At 36.1% G+C, this 25,072-nt stretch overlaps 1 protein-coding gene and 1 pseudogene across 1 annotated transcript in view; both read left to right on the top strand.

The window, feature by feature from the left end:
• The window catches only part of INSC (INSC spindle orientation adaptor protein), a 134,138-nt gene that overhangs the window by 100,063 nt on the left and 9,003 nt on the right, over positions 1-25,072 (top strand). Inside the window, exons 8-9 of the mRNA XM_032188763.1 lie at positions 13,822-13,993; positions 15,989-16,167. Of these exons, the coding sequence (XP_032044654.1) occupies positions 13,822-13,993; positions 15,989-16,167 (351 nt within the window). The remainder of the gene's footprint in view (positions 1-13,821; positions 13,994-15,988; positions 16,168-25,072) is intronic.
• LOC116490410 lies at positions 9,080-9,255 on the top strand (annotated as a pseudogene).

Below are 25,072 nucleotides of genomic sequence, written 5' to 3'. Positions count from 1 at the left end.
ATAGGTAGCATCATTACAATGGCATTTATCCAAGCATTATGTGGAAGTAGGTAAGTAGATCTTTACTTTATAGCACAGGGTGTGAGACTAAAATTAAATCACTCAGGAATAAAAAGCTACCTCAAATTTGTGCCTTGAACTTCATGGCTGAGAGATCCATTATGTTGTACTACCATCTAGATTGAGGAAAGAATTATAATGAAAGAGAAAGCAAATCTCAGCAGTTTAAATATGCTTAAATTTATTTTTGGAACTAGAGGCTTGATTTGATCTGAGCAAAATTAATATAAGATGTAAAGCATAAGATGTCTTTCTCAGTGACTCACTAAAGATTGATCGATTTGGAAGGAGAGCCAGATTGCTTGATTGCATGATCCCACTTAGGATCCATTTGCATGGATAAAACCATGTTTTTCCTAACCTCCTGCTCCTATGAGAGGAATATGTTATATGTGTTTAAGGCTGTGACAAACTGCTTTTCCCCATATTCAGAAGGGGATTTTCAAGGAATTGTGCCCAGGGAACTGGCATTGATTGAATTTCCCAGGCCCTGGCACCTCTGCGCTGCTGCTTCAGGTTACGTACACTCTACACGTTCACTGGCTTTGCCATCTAAATTGTATTGCAAATGATGTTGATGTTACTCTGAGTAAGACATCTTTGTGCTGTTCCTCTTCAGTTTATCTTCCCTCACAGCAGTGAAGACTCAAGCTCCTTTAAACATGGAATAATACACTTGCATGTCATTTCTGGCAGTTTTACCACTTGTTTGCTAGAAGGATTTCTCGCTTGTATGAACTAGTTAAAAGACTTGCCACAAAATGTTATATGGAGAAGATAAAGCACTTAGAACCTAGAGCACTGGAGAGAGCACTAGGACAAAGTCCAATTAATCAGATGAAGACTTTCATCCCCAAAAAAGGACAGGTTATTGGGACATACTTATATAATTACAATTGATTTTTCTTGCAGAGAAAGAAGAAAAAATAAAAAACAAAGACACAAAGTATGGCAGTTGCTGAAAGTGGAAAGGGAAGTTATTTTAAGTAGAGATGACAGTGCCTTTTTTCTTTCATTTTCCCTCTTGTTTTTTAAAGAAACCTATGAGTGCTGATTTCTAATCTTAAAAATAAGCTAGACAGAGTAAGTCTATAATAATAAAAGGTACTTTGGTGATACGTGAGACAGAAAAACCATGGAAAGATAGGAAAGGATGTAACAATCCTTTTACCTTATCAGTAAAATGGATTAAGATTTTAATGGCTTAAAATTGAATTAAGAAAGATCAGTTGCTCGAGCTCATTGAAAGGTGACTGATTAGATTTTTATTTTTATTTTTATTTTTTATTTTTTTAAGCAGAATGCTTTGTGGTCAACTGTTCTGAACAAAAGCATGATTGTGTTTTCTTTTAAAATTCCTCGGGCTTGGCACAGGTACTGTCTTGCTTTTGCCTCAGCTATTCACCTTGTTTTGTAGTGGCTTCTGTATTTTAGCTGTGGTTAATGGTGCTCTTCACTAAGACAAACAAGGATCTAAGCCATAGATTTTGATAAAAAGGAATGGAAATCAGCAGTTAATCAGAAGCAAATAAGTTGTTTCTGAAATTCCCTGAAAGTGTTAGAAAAGACGTTTTACAAAGCAACTTTAAAAGCACTTTAGAAAGTGTTTTGACACTCTACTCCCCGATATGTTGCTCTGCCAACGTCTGAGTGCTGTAATAAAAATATGTTTTCTTTAGGGTCTAAATGTTAAATGTAGAAGTTGTACTCTAAAATTGTTAATCAGTCATTATAACATCCAAGAATTATGTAGCAGTGCCTGGAAAGATGAGCAAGGTGTGTGCACATATGTGTGGGACACGGCTGTATTAGGACTGTGACATATCCAGTACACATTTAGTAAATTTTCTGATACTTAATAGATTTTGCAATCAGTGAAATTTCATTTTGTTGTGACAAATTTCTGCTCCTGGTTTTTCAGGAAGAACTGGTGATGAGTGAAAGCATTTAATTAAAGTACTTCAACCCTTATTGTTGCTGCTATCTTTGCTATAGGCGTTATGGAAATTTTTTTGGATGTCAAACAATATGGCAATTAATGCTGTTGGTATTTGATTTTGTTATTAGGAAAAAGCATAGTCATGGACCTATGATGCTAGGCACTGTATATACACACACATGCACACAGTCTGTCACAAAAACTAACAATTCTATAAATATTTTGAAAATAACCCCCCAACTGTTTAATGCAACAGTTGTTGACTAGGTTGTTTAACAGAGGTTTATAGCAGACACTGTGAACAGAACATTTCCAGGTGTCCAGACAGTCTGAGGTTACTCATAAATGTTAAGAGCTATAATGAAATTTTGGACAGCATAGCGTGTTGAACAAATTTTAGCTTGACGATGTTTTGATTCTGTGGAGTTCTACCATTGACTCTGAACTTCACTAGGGAACAATCAGACTTGTTTGTCATAAGATTAACATGCCTGAAATGCAAGGCACTACTATTCTGTGTGAAACTAAACTTGTTGCATGCTCTTTGTGCATAAAGTGAGAGAGATGGCGGTTTTTAGCACACCAGACTCGGGCCAAGACAAATTTTTGAATGATTTTTAGTAGATCATCCCTTCTTCTGAAGTAAGCTGTATGTAGAGGTAAAGAGAGAATGTATGAGACAGTGGCCTGGAATATTTGTTTGGAGGCTACTAATATAGTGGTAAACAGTAACAAGATGTACAAGATTTATTTTTGTGGCTTTTTTTCAGAAAATACTCTGATATCTTCCCCTCTAGATCCTTGCTGACTTTGGCATTTCGTGTATTTTGAGTCTTGCTTTGTATAGCCTATTTTCTTCATCAGACATAGTCAAAGATTGAATATTCAAAATATACTGAATTAATCTCTGGTAAAACCAGTGTAATTTACATAACACAAACTTTGTGTTGGCATTTCCCTGGCAGTTGCTCTCATTGTTTGTAATGCTAGCTCAGTCTCATTGTAATGCTTTTCTCAGGAGAGGGAACGATGTGGCAAGGGCTCTGCTTGCTGCCCAGTGAAGAAAACCATGTACCTTATCTAGATGCAGCTGAACGGCTGAACTGTCAGGGGTGGCTGAAAGCACTGCCAATTCTTCCTTTTGTTCTTTGCCATGTCTACAATTGACTTGTGAAAATATTTGTTTGAATATTTAATTTGCAATCTGAATTATTCTAAAATAAACTCCGAAGAAAATGACATTTACTATGTAAACCCTATTGGAAAGGGAGACTATAGTGCAAGAGTGTATCAGAAGAGAGTTGTGTGAGCCACATTTTTTTGCTGTATAGCAAGGCATATCCCCTCAAAACAACATTTCCCCTGTACTCGGCTCTGGTGAGGCTGCACCTTGAGTACTGTGTTCACTTTTGGGCCCCTCGCTACAAGAAGGACATCGAGGTGCTCAAGTGTGTCCAGAGAAGGGCAACAAAGCTGGTGAGTGGTCTGGAGAACAAGTCTTACGAGGAGCGGCTGAGGGAGCTGGGCTTGTTCAGCCTGAAGAAGAGGCTCAGGGGCGACCTTATTGCTCTCTACAGGTACCTTGAAGGAGGCTGTAGCAAGTTCTATTCTCCCATGTACCTGGTGACAGGATGAGGGGGAATGGGCTAAAGTTGTGCCAGGAGAGGTTTAGGTTGGATATTAGGAAGAGTGTCTTTACCAAAAGGGTTGTTAGGTATTGGAATGGGCTGCCCAGGGAAGTGGTTGAGTCACCATCCCTGGAGGTCTTTAAAAGATGTTTAGATTTAGAGCTTAGTGATATGGTTTAGTGAAGGACTTAGGTCCCAGGTTGGACTAAATGATTTTGGAGGTCTCTTCCAACCTAAATGATTCTGTGATTTTCTTCCTCCCAGACTCTTCAATCTTTAGCAGATTTTGCTACTACTAGGAGTTTGGTATACTCTGAGCTTGGGTTATGCTCTTCGGACACAAGGGCCTAATACTTATGATTTAAGAGTGACATGTTTATCCCACTGTTTTCCAGTTGTCATGCCTTTCTAATATCTCCTCTAGATCTTAGAGGATGTTATCTGTGCTGTTCTTGCATAACTTGTGGACTGGCAGGTGGCAGGATGAAGCCTGATCATATGCAATTTTTAGCCCCAATTTGGGCTTTACCTATCTGAAGGATTAGGTTGGAATGCAGAATCTGTTTTTATTGTTTATGTGAAGTGAGCCTTGAGTGTTATCAGGGAATTGTAATATTTAGTTGCTATAATTACTAGGTTCCTTTAATTGTAACATCTCTTGTGAGTATTATTCTAAAACTAAGCAAAATGGATCATAGATTAGGGATGCTATTAAAAAACAACAAACAAACAAAAAACCAGACATTGATTGATGGTGACAGAATCAGTGCAGTATTTGGGACTTTCCTCAACAGCCTGCTTATTTTTCTAGATCTAGATTCTTTGTTAAAATATCATAAATTGACATTTTATTTTTGCCATAACATAATGCTTACACTTTTTTTCCATCTAAAATAACTGAAGAGGATCCTCGGTTAATGAACCTGGAATCTTCTCAGTAAGTAGATTTCAGTGAGTTGTGTCATGGTTTTCTGATGGAATAGAATAGTTCAGTTAGAAGGGACTTACTGAGGTCATCAAATCCAACTGCTTGATCACTTCAGGGCTAATCAAAAGTTAAAGCTTGTTGAGGGCGTTATCCAAATACCTCTGGAGAGGCGTGGGGCACCAACCACCTTGCTAGGAAGCCTGATTGACTTGTGTTTGACTGATATTATGGTATAGACATTTTTCCTTATACTTAGTCTGAACTTCCCCAGTGCAGCTTCGTGCTGTTCCCATGCATCCTATCATTGCTTAACAGGGAGAGGAGATTGGCACCTTCCGTTCCATTTCCCCTTCTCAGGGAAGGATGCAAGATAAATTTATGATAAGAATCCCAATTTGCAAATATGATTTTGAATGCAGATCGGGACTGCCCCTGTATCAAACTGCTATGTTGTAGGTACCTTTTTTTATTTTTTACTGAAATAACCTCTGTTGGAAGTGTAACCAAATTTCTGGGTTTGTTCCTTTTCCAATGTGACATTCAAATACTAGCTTAGCTTTAAGTATGTATTTTAGCCCCAATAAGGATGCTCATTTGTGTTGAGACCTAGTAAGGCAGCAAACAATATTAAGTAGAAGAAAAATCAACTTTCAACTGGTAAAAAGATTCCATTTTGTCAGCATTTCAACATTGTCCCTATTTCTTTTGGTACAGAGTCAATATATCAACTGTATTTGACCAAAGAGCAGTACTGGGAGATGTTAATGGAGAGAAAAAAAACAGATAATTTTCTCTGATGGTTTGTAGTAGACCTCTGACTGCTCATAAAGAGTCCATGCAAACAGCTGATCCTAAACTTGAATTTCTTATGCTTAAAGCAATTCTGAAATTATTTTATTGCCACCATAGTCACAGAAATAAATCGGTGTTTGTAAGAGACCCAAGGAGATTTTTCTCAGGAGAGAAATCTTAGGATGAAATTGCTTGAGTCTGTTGCAGCTAGTAAAGTTCCTTCAATTTTCAACAGATGAAAACTGCTATTTATTTATTTATTTATTTATTTATTTATTTTAAATTCTTGTTCAAATAAGTGTAGCAATTTCCTCTGTTGTTATTACAACACAAATGGACTCTTACTGAGTTGCTCCCTGGAAGTTTTATAGCTAAAGTGCTGTGAGTGTTTTCATTATAAATGGCTATCATAAAGCTCTACAACTTGCTTGTAAAAATTCTCTGCCAATGAAAATCTTGCACATATAAGGTCATTTCTGGAGCTAATTTATTTAAATTAATTTATTAAAGTAATTGAACAGCAATTGTGCTGTAACAAATGTAGCAAATGATTTTTTTTTTTTTTTTAATGCTTGGTGCCTCATAGTGCTTTTCTTAAAAACAACAATTTGAGAGAACAACACAGGTGAAGCACTAAGACCTTTTTGGCAGTTATGTGTGTTTAGACATAAAACCTTTTAATTTTGAAAAAGCTGCTGTATATATTTAATACATTCTATTAAGTGTCCTGTAGTTAAGGTGTGTTTAATTAGTGTACACGTGATTCAAAAACCATAGAAACCTTGTCTTTTGTGGAGTATGGATATTTTTAAGCTAAATTGAGACCCTTGAAATGAGAAATATTTGCAGAAAAATTGTTTGCATAAGGATATGTTTCTGAATGCATTTGCAGAATCTCATATTTAAAGTAACAGTAAAAAGCAAACCATCATCCTGTGCTATTTTCATTGCTTATTCACTCTTTCTAATTCCTCTAAAGTAACTGTTTTCTGCTGTGGTGGTTTCACTGCCACCCCCTGAGCACAGGATAGGTTTGTTTGTTTCTACCTTCATGGTACAGTGTTCTACTGACCCATTCGAGAATCGTAATCTGATGAGAGAAGTTGTATGTGAAGTTACAGTAATAATAATTAATATATAATTAATTATAATTATTAATTATAAGCTCTTTTATCAACTTGATAGCCTATCATGTTAAGGTTTGAAAGTTTTGACTTAAACACCTCCACGTTTCTAGCAGGAAGATTGTCAGGAACTTTTTGCTAAGGTAATAAAGATGCGGTGAAGAGTGGGACTAGCTGATAATGACTGATTTGCTGGCTGTGACCCCCATGCTGCGCTTTTGGATAGAGGCACTTTCTCATTATTGTAATAGATGAAGAGGATGCTCTAAAAATGCGATATGCATGTGTTATTTTTTTTTTCTCATGAAGAGGTGTAGTAACACTTCTTAAAAATAAAATTCATGATATCACACCAAAAACTCAGTGATACAATATAATCAAACATGTTGAAAGTGTATTCTTTTTTGTAAATGCCAGACACCAGGTGTTTGAGAATATGCCCTCATGCCATGAAGTGTCTGTGACATTATTTATTTAAAACTAGATCATTGGAGCATGTTTTTTTCAGTGAGCACATCTCATTTTCTGGAGTGCCCTGCTATGCATAACCCTGGAGCCCTGTTTGTTTATAGGAATAGTTTATTTTTTTATTTTTTTATTTTTTTTCCCCCCTCAGACTATGATCCCCCAGGGTAAATAAAAATGAGGGCTATGTGAAAACTACTTATATGTGGTCCTGCCCTAATTCAGGCTTCAGGTTCAAGAATTTTGTTCAGCATTATTATCTAACTCATGACAGTTCCTCTCATCTTGTTGCTGAGTCCTTTTTTGTGTCTGTGTGGCTTCATTTTAATGAAATTCAGCCCCCAAAGTATAATATATAAAGCCTTATTCATTATTTAAAAGAAACAAAAAAAAACATATACTTTCTGGAATTTGTGATGCAGATATCAAGAGATTCCTACGAATAGGAAAAGGTTCTTGCAACTTAAAAGAAAAGCCAGTATATGCAGCCCTTCAAAATACAAGGCAAGAAAACTGAGACCTTTGACTTCTGTCATCTGTCACATAACTTGAATTGCATTTCTAACTCTGTTGTATGTGAACACAAATAGTCCTCTTGTAATCTTGTATGCTCCTGAGATTACACATAAATCGTTATTGTGATGTGACAGAATAGGAGAAAGCATTTAAAAAATGCTGAGTTCTAAGACCATTAAAAATATATTTGCTTTTTAAAACCACTGTAGTCATTTATGGTCAGTAGTTATCCATCTGTTTTGTCAGTGCATCCCGGTTCTATAAACACCAACAGTGGTTTAGTAGAAGGATTGGGACTACAGGTGACTTCTATATAACTGTGAGTGAATTCCTTCTCAGTCTCTTCTCCTTCTGTCCATTTTAGCCACTCAGCACCTGTCCTACAGAACTGAAAGCCTGTGAGGAGTATATCTAGAAAGTTGGGTGTATCCTTGGCGGATTCACATACGTGTATGTTTGTAGAGGGTAGTTTGGAACAGTGTAAGCTGTGCTTATAAGGGTGGATGGATGTGAGCTGGTAGGCTCACAGCAGCACAGCTCCTGGTTTCTTTTATCAACAGCTTTAAAAGACTGCCTTTCCCTTCATCTAAGTCCTCAGTATTGAGGTAGTTCAAAGCCAGCTATTCCCTTATCCTTGAAACAGAGATGAGAAAGAAGTCTGGATGTCAATCTTACTGATTTTGTCCATCCTTTCTATGGAAAGGACTTATTCTTTATAACCTCTGTGACAAATCTTATCTGCAACAAGCTTAGACCCTCTCTGAGTGCCAAAGAATGTCCACTGTAAGGTGACCATCTTTCCTAGGTTTAGAAGGGAGAAAATGTTTATATAACATTTATCCTTTTCAGTCCTATTCAACCTAGAATTCACTCATGTCGTCTTGCTCTGCAGTTCATTTCTTCCTACGACGTGGCTGCAGGATTCCTGCTTAGGCATCGACACCTTTAATAGTGTCAATCTTCATGCTGAGAAGTTTAACAGTCTTTTTTGAGGTTGAGATTTCTTTTACTTAATGCACATAATGATACTCCCCATTCAGATTAGATAATCTTTATGTTGACCTTTGGTGGCTAAACACAGGGAAGAATAAGTATGTCATCCATAGCATGATCACATTCTGAAGGATAGAAGTTTAAATGGGAAATGAGTTGAAGGTGCCATGATCCAAAGAACCTACTCATAGCAAACTTCAATACAAAGCTAAGGTAATTGCCAGCTGTTTTAAAACTACTGAGTTGGGAACCAGTCAGCCTTTATTCAGCTCTGCACTATTGTGTAGAGTATAAAAGAATAGCTCATGTTTATAAGGTGCCATGGCTCCTGTACAGCAGTTGTTCCAAAAATCATTAGAGTGTTTTTTGCTGGTCAGTGCTGCTTCCATGGAATTGCTGCAGCAGCCTTGATTACTTGAAATAGTATTTGTGGACACTTTAATGGCGTCACTTTACTAGTATATCATCTCACTTTAAAAGTAGCTGACCAGCTCTTTAGCTGGTATAAATCAACATATTTCTCAGCTATAGTGGAGCTAAGGCAGTTTTATCTGCAGAGTATTTCACAGGGCAGGTGACAATATATGAAGGGTAAGGTGTAATACTTTGTCCCTTTTCCTTGGTTTCTTTCAACATCGCTTCTCGGCCTTTTGGCTAAGATCAAGTGTAGTATCTGTTCTTACCAGTTTAATATCTGATACATCCTCAATGCGAGGACTTTATATTAAATGGACTTCTGGGCTCAGTCTATTTATTTATTTATTTATTTATTGCCAATATAAACCTTGATCGGATATTAGGAAAAACTTTACCAAAAGGGTTGCTAGGCATTGGAATGGGCTGCCCAGGGAAGTGGTTGAGTCACCATACCTGAAGTTCTTTAAAAGACATGGAGATGTAGAGCTTAGTGATGTGGTTTAGTGGAGGACTTGTTAATGTTAGGTCTGAGGTTGGACTAGATGATCTTGGAGGTTTCTTCCAACCTAGATGATTCTGTGGTAAAAGTTAAATAAGAATTGTATGCCTTCTTCAGCTGCAAAATAAATTAAAAAAAAAGTCTTATGTAGAATACACATCAGCCTTGATGATCAGGAGTTCATTTCATGAGTAATAAGTCATCAAAATAAAGGTATATGGATTCTGTTGAATGCCATTTTCAATAGAATTGTGGAAGAGCGGAGCAACTTCATGATTCATGCAGCAGTCTGGGAAGTGAAGTATATTGTGTTCACAGAATGCTAAGCCAGGGATTCAAATAGTTTTTGAATATGATCATTTTTCCTTCCTTTCTTTTTCTCTCTCTCACTTTCCATCCCATACATTCTAGTGTTTCCATTCAGACTGCTAATGTTCATCTCTCCTTTTAGTTATTATCTTCCAGATTCAAACTGGGAGGCACTACTATACAGCATGTGTGAAAGGATAAAACTAATATAATAAACATAACTTTGATCTGTTGGTGCTTGACTGTTTGGTGCAGCCTCTACTTTCAAAATACTCCTCTTACCTTCTGAGAAGGCTGAGACAATGTTTGAGAAGTGATCCCCCCAAAATTCATCTTCTGCTGTTGGGATTTTATTTTCATGCTTGCTGTCTCGTAGCTGGATCTCAACATTTCCCCTTCATTCTGTCATATATATATATATATATATATATATATTTTTTTTTTTTACTATTTTCCTGTAAAATCTGTTTTGTAACCTGCTGGTGCTGCTTACCAGAGGCACCCAGCAGCAGGCTGGATAGAGTTACCCACACATTTGATGATGGGAAAAAAGCTGATAGCCTGTGAGGCTCTCTGATCTCAACAGGATGACTTGGGACATCAATTCAGAGAACTTTAAAAAGCCTTGAGAAAATTTACCAATATGTAGAGCTCATCTGAGCATTGAGAGGACAAACAAGAATGTGGGAGAAAGTCATTGTATGAGAAAAGATCTTCACCAGCATTTTATACAGCTGAAGACAGGCATTATTAGAAAGAAGGGAAGAGGTCTTGGTTCTCAGAGTCAGCTGGAACACCTGTCTTAAACCTCATTTCAGAAAACAGAGTTAAGATGTGCACTGTGTGTAATATAGTCAGTAAAGTCAGGAAGTCAATAATGCAATTCATTGCAAGTTCTGTACTGCTATCTTTATTAACTGCTAGGATTTAATTCAAGCTAGTTCAACCATGTTAGCAGATCGCTAGTTTTATGTAATATTTTTAAGAGACAGAACAGGTATACTGAAGAAAGAGGGCTGCCCTAGAACTCGTTCATTTCTGTTGCTGAGGAAATAAATGATTTCCCTTCAGAAGACTTGATCTATGCAATTAAGTGGTCACGTACTTATTTTGCCACTTAGATGAAGTTTACATAACAGAGCTATGCTTATAAGAATGTAAGTTCCTGGCATTTTTCCAGTTATCAATATTGAAACATTAGTGATCAAGCATTTACTGAACACCATTCCTCAAATGCAGGGTCTCCACAGCATCTTGTTGCATTCATGGAATTCATTTATTTGCTTTATCTGGCTAACTGGTTCTTTTGTATTGCCAAGGTGATGAACAGATTTGACATTTAGCTGATTACTTCACCAAAATTAAACAGAAAACAGGGCAGTCATCCAAAGTTCCTTTCAGTGTGAAAGCTAATTATAAAAATGCTTTGAGCAGCAATTTCTTTTTGGATGTTAAAGTGCTTTTATTAGATTGTTCCCCTGTCATTTTAAAATTTATTGCTGGACACTTATAAATGGGGTTGCCTGATGGAGCAGAATTATTTTATCTTCTATATTTAAGATAGGAGCCAAAAGAGTATACAGCAAATTTTAGGCAGAATTTGTTACTATTTTACAGGATTCTGAACAGAAAGGAGGAAAACTAAATAGTGCTGGCCTTTATGGATAAAAATAAAATTTATATTTTATAAAAATAAAATTTATAAAAAAATATAAAATTTATATTTTATTTTTATGCTGAAGAACAACATATATCCACTTCTATTTACAATTCAGCAGCTGTCTATTTCCAAAAACAATTACTTAAAAAAATCAAATAAGTAATTTAGAAGTTGAGTACAGACTCTGTATTTTTAGCAGCTTGTGTTTCACAGTGTAGATATAAACAATCAGTGCTGATGGAAAAATCTAACCTTGTACTTGTACCTCTTTCATAAGCCATTACTGGTTCTGAAATAGCACAAAACCACTCCAAAATCATTTTGCTGAGGTCATTGAATAAGAGTTGGCCAAGTGAATTTCAATTTTAAATTTAGGGCTGAAGAGTACCAAGATCTGTTACCAGCTCTTAGAAGAAGCTTCTTCTGAAGTGTGTGTGTGTGTGTATATATTTAATACCTTGGAGTATATTTAAAATTTTATTCTGACTTATTAGCATCCTTCAGACTCCAGACAAGGTGTGATATAAGGAGGTTTCAGGGTGACAAAATTGAGGAGTTTTGCATATGATATTGTCTAGCATACATTGGCTACTAAATCATCTTGTGAGGACATGTATTAATTCTTGACACTGAGATCTATTAATATACCTTGAAGCCAAAAGAATTATGTGAATCTGCTGTTTCAAACTGTAGAATTCTGCCATAACTAGGAGGAAATATTTTGCTATAGGTAGATTAATGTTGAAAGGTTGTCAAGAATAAGTTTGGTGTTGAAAATTTATTCTTCCTGTTCTTGCCAGTCCTTTCAGTTTCTGTACTAAATCCCATTTGTAATCTGCACGAAAAATAGAGATATAATTTCTTTTGCATTTCTTTATGTTCTTAGGGTTTCAATGATATAGTCTATTGCCTATTAAAAAGTGCATCCTAATGAATAATCTTCCAGGGGGTGATTTTTGCTTCCATCAATCTGAAAGCTTTTCTTATAAAACATAGTAACTGTTGGTGCTTATCAATAATTTAATTAATGCTCATTGCGAGATAGCTAATACAAGGTAACTCCACTTTCTCTATTAATAAGTTACAAAAATGTGAATACAAATTTTGCTAGATATGCTTTGTGGAAAAAAAAAAATAGATAGGACTTAAGAAGCATGTGCCGAGGAAGCTTTGAATAAACAGAGAATGCAATCTGAACAACAGGCCTATGAAAGACTCTTGGTGAGTGTATAACGTGTTTGGTTTTACTTGAAAAATAAATTTGAAAAACTTTATTAAAGTATATTTCAGTGCTAAGCCTTTGTAATTTCTCTTTGTATTTATAAAATGTCTATGTAACTTGTAAGACAATTACAGTAATTTTTCAGAGCTTCAAATAGATAAAGATTGGTCTTTAAAACTGTTGCTCAGTGAAGCTTGTAGAAGCTCTGATCATTTGTAAACTGATTTAAAACTGTAACTATAAACCTATAGTACATTAACTATATTAGCTATTAGCTATGTATTTATATTAGCTATATAAAGATTTTGATTAGTGAATTTATGTGGATTTGACATTACATGCATCTTCATGCTCTCTGTCCCCTCTTAGCACATCTACCTACCTGCTTTACAATATGATGAATTATTCAGCAATATGTTAAACCTGGGGAGAAACATAGTGCTGTTAATTTTGAAAGTTCTTAGATTATGTCCTTGTCTACAGAAGACCTTCTTTTCCTGGGTTGGTTATTAAGAGATGATACATATCTACAGTTTAAGCTATCCCATTGTCTATACTCTGTCACAGTCTTTCATTGCATCAGTGGGTCTCCTATAATCCAGAATAAAATGTGCATATATGATATATTTGCCTAAACTGCATAAGGAATTAGTTTAAAATACTATACTCTAAAAATATAAATCTATGTCCATTTTACTCGTGTTTCTATTTCTCTTCTGAATATGCAATCCTAGTTCTAAATTGACACCCATGGAAGCTAGCTCACCAGCTGGAATTTGACAGGTCACGGTACTTTCTGACCCTGTGTTTACTTTGTGATACATTCAGTAAAATGTGGCAAAAAAGTGTGCAGTAAGTTCTTCACACGCAGACTTAAGCTTGAGTCTTACAATGGGACACACTTGAATGAATGTAGATGTGTCTTTGGCAGAGTAGCTGTTAACATTTGCTTATCAGAGTTTATTTTTGGAATAGTGCTTTAGTTGAGACTTCTATCAGAAGAGACTTTTTGTTTGACCAAAATCAGTTCAGTAGAAACATTATGGGAGAAGGAAACACAAGACTTTTTTTGGTCAACAAACTTTTATGTTGAACTTACTTTTATTTGCTAAATTGAAATTTATGTAATAAGTGCAACAAGGTTTAAGTCAATTTTAAAAATGAACTGAGTAGTTTAGCCAAAGCCAAGAAAAGAGGACTTAAACACCTATTTGGTTGCAAAAGTATTTCATGGAGTAATTCCAATCTATACCTCTTGTTTCTCCATAGGTTGATGGGATACTGTGCCTGACTGACATTCTTACTGATAACACCCATTCTGAAGCCACTCATGCAGAAGCAGCAGCAGTAATTGCACAGATCACATCTCCACATCTCACGTTCACTCAGCATCTCAGCAGCTTTCTAGAAAATATGGAAGAAATTGTAACAGCGCTTGTTAGTAAGTTCTTTATGCAATTTTTGAGTCTTTCCAGTTAAAATAACAGATTGAGGGTAGGATTCTTCCATTAGCAAGATTCTGTAAAAAGAATGTTTGCGATTTTTTCCTCAACAGATAGAAGAACTTGGTCATTTTTAACCCTGAAGCAGGACATTCTGCAGTTACTTAACTTTTACTCTAATGTGGGCTGGAGTAAAAAATATTATGTATAGCTGTAAAAAAATAATATTCATGTGAAATTCAACCATTAAAGCCACAGAAGGAACTTAGCCAAATATCCTCCTGTTCCATGTTAGTCTCTAAAATGGAGTTTCTAATAGTTGCCAACCTTTATGGCTGTTGTGTTTTCTAAAGTTGCTCATCATTACATCTACGTTTGTACGATACTTCAGAAGAAAAGTATAATGTAGTATAATATATAGATATTGTTACAGGAAAATAGAAGTTCCTGTCTTCCTTGCCTAGGCCTCTCATCTATGGTAAAATAATGTAAAGTTAACAGCAAGCTTTTCCTTAACCTTTTGTCAGTGAGGATACTTCATGAAAATAAGATGAAATTTCTCATGACTTTCTAGAGAGAAGAATCTGTTATTTCTAGCACCGTGCTCTATCCCTTTCAAATACTAGAGGCTTTCAGTCAGGTGTTCTCTCTCTGGCCATTCAGATTTTCTCAGAGCTTCATACTAGAAAGTCCAGTTTGGTCATTTAGTTTGATTTCCCATGATCATTACATTTTACCTGGATATTTCTCTACTGAGACCAATGATTACAGTTAAACTAGAGCACTTCAATTTTCATGATGTTGTTATTATTATTATTATTTAATGGAATAAGAAAAGAATTTAGAGCTACTGCTTGAGGATTCTGCAGTGGCTAAGAATTATCTGAGATGTGCCCAAACGTTCTTGGGTATTCCTAGAGATAGTGCTGCAAAAGTCAAGGAAACACTTTTATCTCTAATGACCAGTCTGACAAGCAATAAATACTGAAGGTTCTGCCTTGAACCTTCTCTGAATCCAGTGGGTGGAATTAACTGTGCTGTGCCTGATTCTCCTGTAGCTAGACTACTAGAGGCATCTAAACTGACTTAAGTTGTTTTTAGAGGTTATCACAACGTACCACAGTCAAAGGAGAACCTGAATAGCCCACCGTAAGGGATTAGCAGGTGGAGAATTTCCCTGATTCTCAGTGCTCAAATTCCACATGAATTTAGTAACACATACTCTTCTCAAGATATGTGAGCATTAAAAATAGACCATGTGTAACTTTGGGAGAGCTTTTTCAATAATCACACACCAGTGTCCTTGTAATATTTATAGCTCAGCAATTGAATTACTGTAATATGTTGAATTTTTAAAACATGCTGAAATCTAATTGCCAGGTGATTCGGATTTTAGTTAAAATACATGTGTGCAAGGAATTAAAAGACAGCTGTGTCTTCAGCACTTCTTACTGAAGCTTGAAAATATGCAGGATGACTACAAAGGAATAAGTTTAGAGACGTGTGTGCCTTGTTCTAAACATCAGGATTTATGGCAGAATTATTCTCTTATGGTTCACCTATTGTCAGATTTCTGCTTCCTCTATTTTATTTTATTTATATGACGTTGCAGGTTGAACAACATTCAGTGGAATGTTCTCTGTAGAATGATAAACTAGGTAGATAGATCTCGTTAGTTAGATGAATGCTTAGGAAACACTTGATGCCTAGGGTCATTTTTTCCATCTTTGCCTGCTTTTGGTGTCCAGAAACACAAGCATAAATAAGGTTGCCTAATGTTAATAACTTATAAAGCACCTTAAAATGTGATATACTATATTTATGCTGCAATTAAAATGATTTCTTTTTTTGTCTTGCGTATTATGAACTTGGTCATAATTATTCTTGGTCGGATATTAAGATTACTAAAGAAAATTGCAGATGGTTGCTTTGAAACAAACATGTTTTTGCAATGAAGGGATGACTTTTATTCATCTTATTCTCTGCATTCCTAGAACTGTGCCAAGAAGCCTCATCTGGTGAAGTTTTCCTGCTGGCTTCAGCAGCTCTTGCCAATATTACTTTCTTTGATACCATGGCTTGTGAAATGCTGCTCCAGTTAAATGCAATGAAGATTCTTCTAGCAGCATGTTCAGACAAACGCATAGTGGATACTCCATATTCCCGAGATCAGGTGAGCAGTTTCTCAGCAAGATATCATGTCTGAGCACATTTGTGCAAAAGTCAGCTGGTTTCACCTCCGTGTCTGTTTTGACATACTCAAACCTAATTTGCTTTCTTGTCTTCCTTTTTTTTTGGTTCTTTCTGACACATTGCTCTTTCTTATCTGTTTATGTTGCTTATGAGAATTCAAAATGGTGGCAGCTTTAAATGTAATTTTTCAAGAAAAATAATAGCTAATTGATAAGTTTCTAAGATACTAGGATGTATTTTTTTCCACCATGAAGATGGCCAAACGCTGACACAGAAACAGAGATGTTGCAGAATCTCTCTTTTTAGAGGTATTCAATATTTGGCTGGACAAAGCTCTGAAATAATTAAGATATGAATAGAGAATGGGACCTAAATAAACAATTTTCAGTTCTAAGAGGAATTAGCTCCAAGAGCTGAATAAGGATCTGATCCTCAGCCCATTGATGTCAGTAGGCTTTGAATCACATCCTAACTATATGGTAAATGGTTTGCAAGTTCTTTTGGCAAAAGCAGCTGATATAGTTTTGTGTTTCCTTTTCACTTTCACGTTTTTTTTTTTTTTTTTTTTTTTATTTTTATTTTTTATTTTTTAACCTGTAAAGAGACAGATCATTAAAGGTCTGTGCTAATGCACAAGAGGAAATTCTTTTGCTCCTGTCAGGCTATGCCATGTATGTTTTGGAGAAGCACTTCTTATTTGGCATCTCAGTTATGAATTTCACCTCAGTAGAGTATCTGAGAGTTTCAGTGACTACTACTAAGGGGTGGAGAATGCTAGTCAGTTCTGTTAACCTACTTTGGTTTATGAGACATTGTGAATACAACTAAAAGCCCAGAATTCAGTCCTCAGAAGCCCATTCCCTTCCCAATTCTGGAAATGATTAATGGCAGGCTTGGGATCTGCCACAAAAAAAAAACTCCGTGTACCTCTCTACAGGAGGTCAGGCCATGAAAATCAAGGCACGAGAGACCATGGAAACTCATTATTGGAGAGCTAGAGGGTTATCACAGGTGCTTTAGCTTGTATTAAGAGCAGTTTTCTATCTGAGAAGCATTTATGGAAAAATGAAGTAAGCTGTAATTACCATACTTTGGTACAAACAAGGACCTCAGCCTTAGACTTGGTTGTTTATTATTTCTTATGCATGATTCTTCTTTTTTTTTTTTTTTTTTTTTTTGTTATCCCTCCTCTACTCTCATAATTTTGATTTCCTTATTTATTTACATTCTCATCTTAGTTCTGCTGTGAGTTTGCAATTTGCTCTGTGGGTAGCATAACAAGCCTTTTCTTTGCATGAGGAAGGCAGAATTTAAGAGAAACATTTATGACTTTGTTAGGTAACGGACTAGTTAGAGGCCTTCTGCAGCTTTGCAGGTTGCAGGACATCTCATTAGCTAGAATAACAGAAGACTTCAGAATGGCTTCACTCCAAGAATTAACATTTTATCCCCAGTAACACCTTGCATTCCTTCCTAGAATGAAAAGCCAGGTCAGGAAGGTGTGATGGATTCTGTGATATGCCACAGTAAGTTTCTGAGCTGTCTCCTAGCTTTTGAGCTGTTATTTCTGCAGCAATGGGACTGTGAAATGCTACCTGTGTGTCACTCTGTTACTGAGCACCAGTTGCTCAGGTGGAACTTAAGTGCTGCTCGTCTTGACTTTAAGAGCTGTCAGAGTTGCTAGTCAAGCAATTTTGATAAGGCAACAGCCTTAAGAGAATTCTTCCTTTTAAGTCCTGAACAAGTATATATTTGAGTAGATTATTCACCTTTCAAAAGCGTACTTGTTTTAGTGGTATATTAAAGGGCAAGTTCTGCCAATTATCATACTTCTATGGAATATTTTGCATTTTAATTTGCTGCATGCCTAGTTGTTGCAATGGGGATAACATAGCTTTAGCTAGAGGGAAAAACAAAACAAAACAAAAACAAACAAACAAAAAACAACAACAACACAGCACTACTTTAGTTTTGTTACACATTTTTAATTTAGTAACACATTCTGTAGTGAACCAACCAATGTTTCCAAATACATTACTCCTTTGGCATTCCTGTTGACTTAAGAAAATTTTAATTTGCTAAAATAGAATGAAGCATGCTCATTGTAAGCCAAAAATGGGAGAAAGGTGGTTGATATGCAAGAAAGGAAAAGCGAGTCTTGTTTCCATCTGTGCAATTTTATATCATCTTAAAGTTGCAATATGCCCTTCCATACAGCCTTTGTAGGGACAGCTAGCACTGATTAGTTATCACCCTCCATGATGGTACAAATAGATAACATCCTGCTCAGGAGCTGGATGTCAGATGAATTCTTTGTTGACTGTAGAAAGTATTTTCCTGCTTAGGCTCCTCCAACAGTAATTTGTCTTTTGACTTCTGAAAAGCTTTTGTGCACAAATAATGACAAACTTTTCTTATCTTCACTATCTGAAAACTGATTGACTTCCTCTTTCACTTCCCAGACAGTGTTAGATTAAATCAGGTAAGAAAACAAGAACTGAGGGCTGGCCTTGATAAAGAAGATAATCATTGTCAATTTTATAGCAGTTCGTGTTCCTTCTGTAACAGGCAGTGTTGCATCAGGATTGCTTAGTTTTATAACAAAATACTTTGTATGGGAGTTGACAGATAGAGCTCTGATTTCCAGATCAATTTAGCCTCTAGTTTTGGGTCAAAATAGATATGAATTTGCCACTTGTTCTTTGCTTACTGCAGCTACCTTTTTGTTTGCTTTTATTTTTTATTTTTTTTCCTCCTGGATAATGGAAAACTTTTACTTGAAAGGTACATATTCTTTCAGAAGGCTTTATACCTAAATTCATGCAGTATTATACCTGTCTAATATATACAGTCAGATGTCTTAATGGAGATAAAGCATTGTCAGAAGAAGGGTTTTAACCAAAACTCTTGTCATTCTGGGCCTCCTTTATTCTAACAATCATCTTAGACTCTACGTAGAAAAATATGAAATATATATTTGTGCACAGTATATTTATGTATAATAATTTTTTTTTCTCTGCATTCCCACTTGTCTCTTCAGTGTTACTAGCGTTCTCACCTTACCTGTGAAGTTGTGAAGGTAAAGTCTAACAGCTTCTGATCTTCTGTTATTCAGGCAGACAAAGAATTAATGTGGAGTGAACACATCAATTTTAAAGTGGTTATTTCTAGGTCTAAAATAAGTGACTTTTTTTTTTTTTTTTTTCAAAAAAGTTTTAGGTGGAGAAAGGCTTTTAAACTGGAAGGAGAAAATGGAAATAGTTACTTTTTTTTTTTTTTCCCCCTGCTGAACACTTTCTGGTTTTCCTGGTGTTTGAGGGATGTTGCAGGCTCTGAAGCTATCTTCTCTCTCAGTTAAGATATGAAGCCCTTAATATTATTCTTCTAGGTTCCAGATACTTTTCTCTGATCCCTGATTTTTTCAGGGCATTTATTTCCTTTTGTTGCCTTTTTCCCCCCTTTTTTCCTCTCACATGGAAGCTTGCAGGGTCAAAAAGAGAGGAGAGAGAGATGTTACTATAAGATCAAGAAGTCCAGATTTTTAAATGCTGCCTAGGTTCCAGTAGAAGAATTTTTTTAACAGAAAAATATTAACAGGACCTTTAGACTTTTGAAAGTCCCTGCCTGAATAACAGTAGCTCACAGCACTACTTCTCAACCAGAGTTTCTTGAATACTGGGGAACTTATTACTCCTTGCCAACTGTTTTTTGTTTCTGCTTGTTAAGACTGGAACTTCATTTTTTTTTTTTTTTTTTTTTTTTTAATTGCTGTCCAAATTTTCCCATATGTTTGAAAGCCAGCATGGACTAACAAGAACATGGGTTAAGAATGGAGCTTGAACCATGCAGTCCATGTTAGGTGCCCACCTTCCTTACATCTGACAGAAGTAGGAGACAAAATTATTGCTGGTCACAGAGGAAGGCAGTTGATGAAGAGTCCTCCTCACTTACGCTTTTGAAATTGTAGGAGCAAAAAGAGGTTGGAAGGGGAGCTCCCTCTCCCTTTTGGATCAGGAGAGGAATATCCCTTCCACCACTGACCCATCAGCTGGTCTTTCCCAGAGAATAAATGCATGAGATACCCTGGGACTGAGTGACCTAAAGCATGTTACACAAGCAGCCAGTGACAGGGTTAGGAGCAAAGGTTGGTGATCTGCCTTTATCAGTTTTGTCCATGAACTGTGGTTGGCAAACTATATACTAAGATTGTGCAATCCTTTCTAGTATTTACTTGCTAGACCACATTGAGAAAACATGTTTTCAATGAATATAGCTTGAAACATAGGTGATATGTTACAAAATAAATATGTTACATGCCTTTCCCTGAACTTTAACCATGACATTATATCACTGATATCCTGGTTAATTTTCTATGTGAGACTTTAATTGCTTTCCTCTTGTCTGGCCCTCCCCCATCCCCCCCCCCCCCCCCCCCCCCCCCCCCCCCCCCCCCCCCCCTTTTAACTGGTTCTGTCTTTGCACATACAGTAATTTTAAGTATATAAAAATAAGTGTGTGTATTGACTGTTTTTATGTGGTCAATGTTGTGGATTGTTACACTTCAGGGGTCCAGCACTAAATCTTTTAAATCTTTTTGAGAGAAAATGCCTGATTAGTTATAATTCTGCCTTTTGGATTTAGTCTTGATGCAGTATAAGGCAACATGCATCATTATGGAAAAGAAGGGGAACAGCTGGAAGAGTAAAATCCTAAAATTGTCATGTCAGCTGAAGAACTCTTTGCTATTCTTTCCTCACTTAGTGTGCCTAGGGCTTTATTCCTAGGACCAATTCCTAATATTGTCCCTGCTCAGATTTTGGAGTACTAATTTAACTTCTCAGCATTTCTGTTTAATCATCTGTAAAGTTGGGCAGACAGTACACTTGCTCAGTGTAAAGCCTCTCTGGAGGAAACATGCTATGTCAGCACGATTCATTGGAGTTTTTATTTTCTGTCCTTGCCTGCCAGGTTCACAGTACAATTAGACTGGTGCTATTTACTGCAAAAACTATAAAGAGGACTGCAGCAAGCTGTACTGATCATAGAGCTACGAGTCAGAGATGGTTGTGTGCATTTTGCTGCTTTTGTCTTGTTTTCATCACAAAATGAGACAGTAGACTTCAAACAGCCTCTGACTCCTGCCATATAACCTGGTCTGTGGTACGTGCCCATTCACCATGTGACCAAAATGCAGGATGCATTTCCAGTGTGCTTCTTTAAAACAAAATACGTGAGAATATGTTTATTCTGCCTACTTAGCTTTTTTTAGTCAGCTGTATGAAGTAAAGTAAATAAAAATCTAGTAAAGACATCCTTCATGCCAAAGGGGAAGATTCCTTTAGTTTTAGCCTCTGATGCTCTACCTTAGCGTTCCGAGACTATGGTTCCCTGACACAGTCTCAGAGTAGACCTGAACTTTGCCAGCAGACGCTGTCTCTAACTGTTATTTTTATTTTATGGGGATGTTTGCTTCTTCCAATCAGGTGGCAGAAAGACCCTGTTTGTCTAAGTATTTTGTCCCCTATTTTATCCAGGAAGAAAGACGAATTTTAATCCACAGACAAAGCTATATCTTGGCTATATCATACCTATATTCCCAGAGAAATTTCCTACAGACTATCAAAGTTTTTCCTTCAGTAGTATCCCAAAAGGTTAACTAGGCTTTATGTAATGACTGTAAGTTGTCCCATGCTGCATATACTCTTTTGCTGTCTCTTCATGGGCAAATATTGAATCAGAAATACTGTTTTAATTTACATTCAGAAACAAAGACTGTCTTGCTTCTGATTCGTTGTCAGATGCACCTTTCTTCCTGAAGATAGGTATCTGTAACTTTGCTGACACGATCTGATTTACTCTTGTATCATTAATTCAAATGAATTACCAAGTACACATATAATATGTAGCAAAAATTAATTAGCAACAAATGGATCAGCCTTAAAGGCATAATTAACTAAGAGGATTAGCAATTCTATATTAATCTATTTTGCTACTTTTTTAAAGGATTTGGTAATTCTCATTTTGATCTTGTGTCTTTTGGTTTATGTTGGGATTCTTACTGAACAGTGTGCTTTTAGTATCACTAATGGTGATAATCACACCTTCCACCTTTCCAGATATCCATTCTTGCCCTAAATGAGGTAAGTAAACCTCAAATGTGGAAGATATTGGCCCTTTAACAGCCTGAAATGTGTGCTTTCATCTTCCAAATCCTACTGCATTTTTCTTCCTGAATAGCTGGCTTCACACTAATAAGAAACATTTGAAGATCATCTTAAATCTCCTGTTCATGGTAGGTTATCTCAAGCAGTAAAGAAGCCTTCTGTTTCTTTGTGGTTTTTAGGTTCAAAAATCTTTATTACCTAAAGCATTTGAGATTTATGTTCTCAGTGTATCTGAGTTTATAAAAAAGCATTTTTGAGTTCGTTTTCACTTCTGCAAGAAATGACCAGTACCTTTCTTTACTGGTTAGTGAACAGTAGTCACAATTACTTGTTTAGAAAGACAAGTGTTGTATGATGTTAGTCGTTACATTATTTAAGCAGGAGAATCTCCAAGCTGACTTGAATGGAGGTTTGAGAGGTTTTGAAAAACACTATTTTACAGGTTCTTAACCATAGTTTCTCAAATTTCTCCCACTCTTGATCTGTAAGTCCTAAAGCTCAGTGCAACCTCAATGACAGAAATGAAAAGGGAGGTTCACTGTTCATAAACTCAGTGTGTGGAAGGAAACCATGTGGAACTAAAAACGCTTTTCAAATGATAAAAGTAGATTTTCTTTATTGGAGTAGCCAATGACATTAACACTGCCAATTATAATAATGGATAACATTGTCACTGCAGAGGGGTGTGCCTGCGTTTATTATCTGCTTACTTATTCTGCTTATAGAAATAGTGAATTTTAGTCAGGTTTTTAATTTCCAGGGCAACTGTGAGGCTAACTGACTTTTGAAAGTCTGAAATCTCCATTATTTTTAAATGTATTTATTTATTAAATAGAGAACACTTCCATGGATCTAGATGGGAGCCCCCTTGCTAAATTCAAAAATAACAAAAACGTCTATAATTATTTCACTAGCATATGGTTTAAAGGTGAATTTTCAATGCTCTTAATTTTAGGTATAGTTTTTAAATTCTGAAAGTGATCTCATTATTCTCAGTTTAACCTTGTGAAAAATCATGCTAATCCTAATGGGAGTAGGTGCATTTTAAGATTTTGATAATTTGGTGCCTCTTCTCGATGTGCTAAAATAGAAACATTTCTGACAATTCTCTGCCTAGCATTTTGTGTTTTACTTCTCACTGTGACATGCTTTAGGTGGGCAGTGCATAGCACATATTAACAGCTGGGTGGTGAATACAGGGATAAACCTCAGAGGCCTGTTCTACTGGTTGTTTTTAGTAGTGCATATCATGTAATACTGACTGGAATTATTCAGCTTTCATGTTGTGGTACATGACAATTAGGCAATTTATTACTAAGAAAAATTAATAACTGAAGAGCTCACACAGTGCAATTTACCATAAAGATTAAGAGATAACTTGCTAGACACTGAACTCACGTAAATAAGCTAAGCTCTTGATGTGACAAAGAAAGAATGAAAAAGAGCCACGAAACCAAACCAAACCAAAAAAAGAACAAGAAGAAACAAATATTAAAATTAAAACTAAGCAGTTACAACCAATACAGGGAGAAAAATATTAAGGGAAATGGCAGGTTCTGCATTTTCTATATCATCATATCAAGACAAAGTCTTGCTTAAAAATGATACTGAGTTAAATATATCTTACGCAGATAAGTAGTCTCATAAATGAAAGAAAGATCTTGTGAACACAGGAAGTCAGCTTGGGTGTTGTAATGCTCCTTTGTAGACAAATTTGCTTTTCTGCTTGTATCCTGAGTATTCCTTTGTAAAAGTTATGTATTTTGCTTTACAGAGAAGCAAGCTCTCCAGTGGAAATCAATTAGAGTTTTAAAAACTTCCGGAAGTTTAGATGAACATAAATCTGGATGTAGACTACTACTTATTTTGCTCTGCATGGGATCTGTGTATCTGAATTCACTCTCTCAACATGCAACAATATATTTTTACTTTTCAGCTCCTCCAAAACTGTCCTCAGTGTTTTCTTTACCTTATAATATAGCATAGAGTGAAAGAAAGACAGACCAGTGGTTTCAGGCACAATATAACAGACATAGTTTTAAACTAGTGACAAAGTGGAAAGATCTGAATTGTATGGTCAGTCATTTTACCTTCTCCAAGCAGCATCAGAAAAATGTTTATCTTTCCATATGGGAATATTCTTAAATAGTTTAGCAACAAGTGAATTTTTCGGCTAGAGTTTCTCCTTCTCCTCCTATACTTAATGTTGTCATGTTGATGGCACATCTAACCACAGAACAAGGCTTATGGATTTTTATTTCTTTTATTAACTTATTTTTTACAATTCTTTTCCTATGCACCCCATGAATTGGAAGGCTGAATTCTGCATCATTCCTTAGTGCATCCAATAGAGATCTAGACTCTGAGACCCCTGACTCTGCAACTAGCATCTGCCCATGGTTTTAGGGCTACCAGTTCTGCAGAGAAAGCTGCAGTCACCGGGGTTATCAAAACTCTTCCTGCCATTAGAGAAAAACCTCAAATTTTTGATCAGTCTGGACAACAGAGACCAAAATATGGACTTAGCTTGGGTTAGTCTATTAGAGAGATCTGCAATATTAGTACAGACAACAGAGATGCAAGGATCAGGACCTAGCTCCAGGACATATCATACATATTGACAATAGATTATGAGATCAAGTATTACATTAAAAACAATCCACATATGATGAAGCAATATTGGTTGTTTGTTTTCTGGAAAAAAATAATTTACAGACTTCA

This window comes from Aythya fuligula, chromosome 5 (assembly GCF_009819795.1).
Source record: "Aythya fuligula isolate bAytFul2 chromosome 5, bAytFul2.pri, whole genome shotgun sequence".
Taxonomy (NCBI): Eukaryota; Metazoa; Chordata; class Aves; order Anseriformes; family Anatidae; genus Aythya; species Aythya fuligula.
The sequence above is the reverse complement of the archived record's forward strand: the minus strand, read 5'-3'. Positions and strand labels throughout refer to the sequence as shown.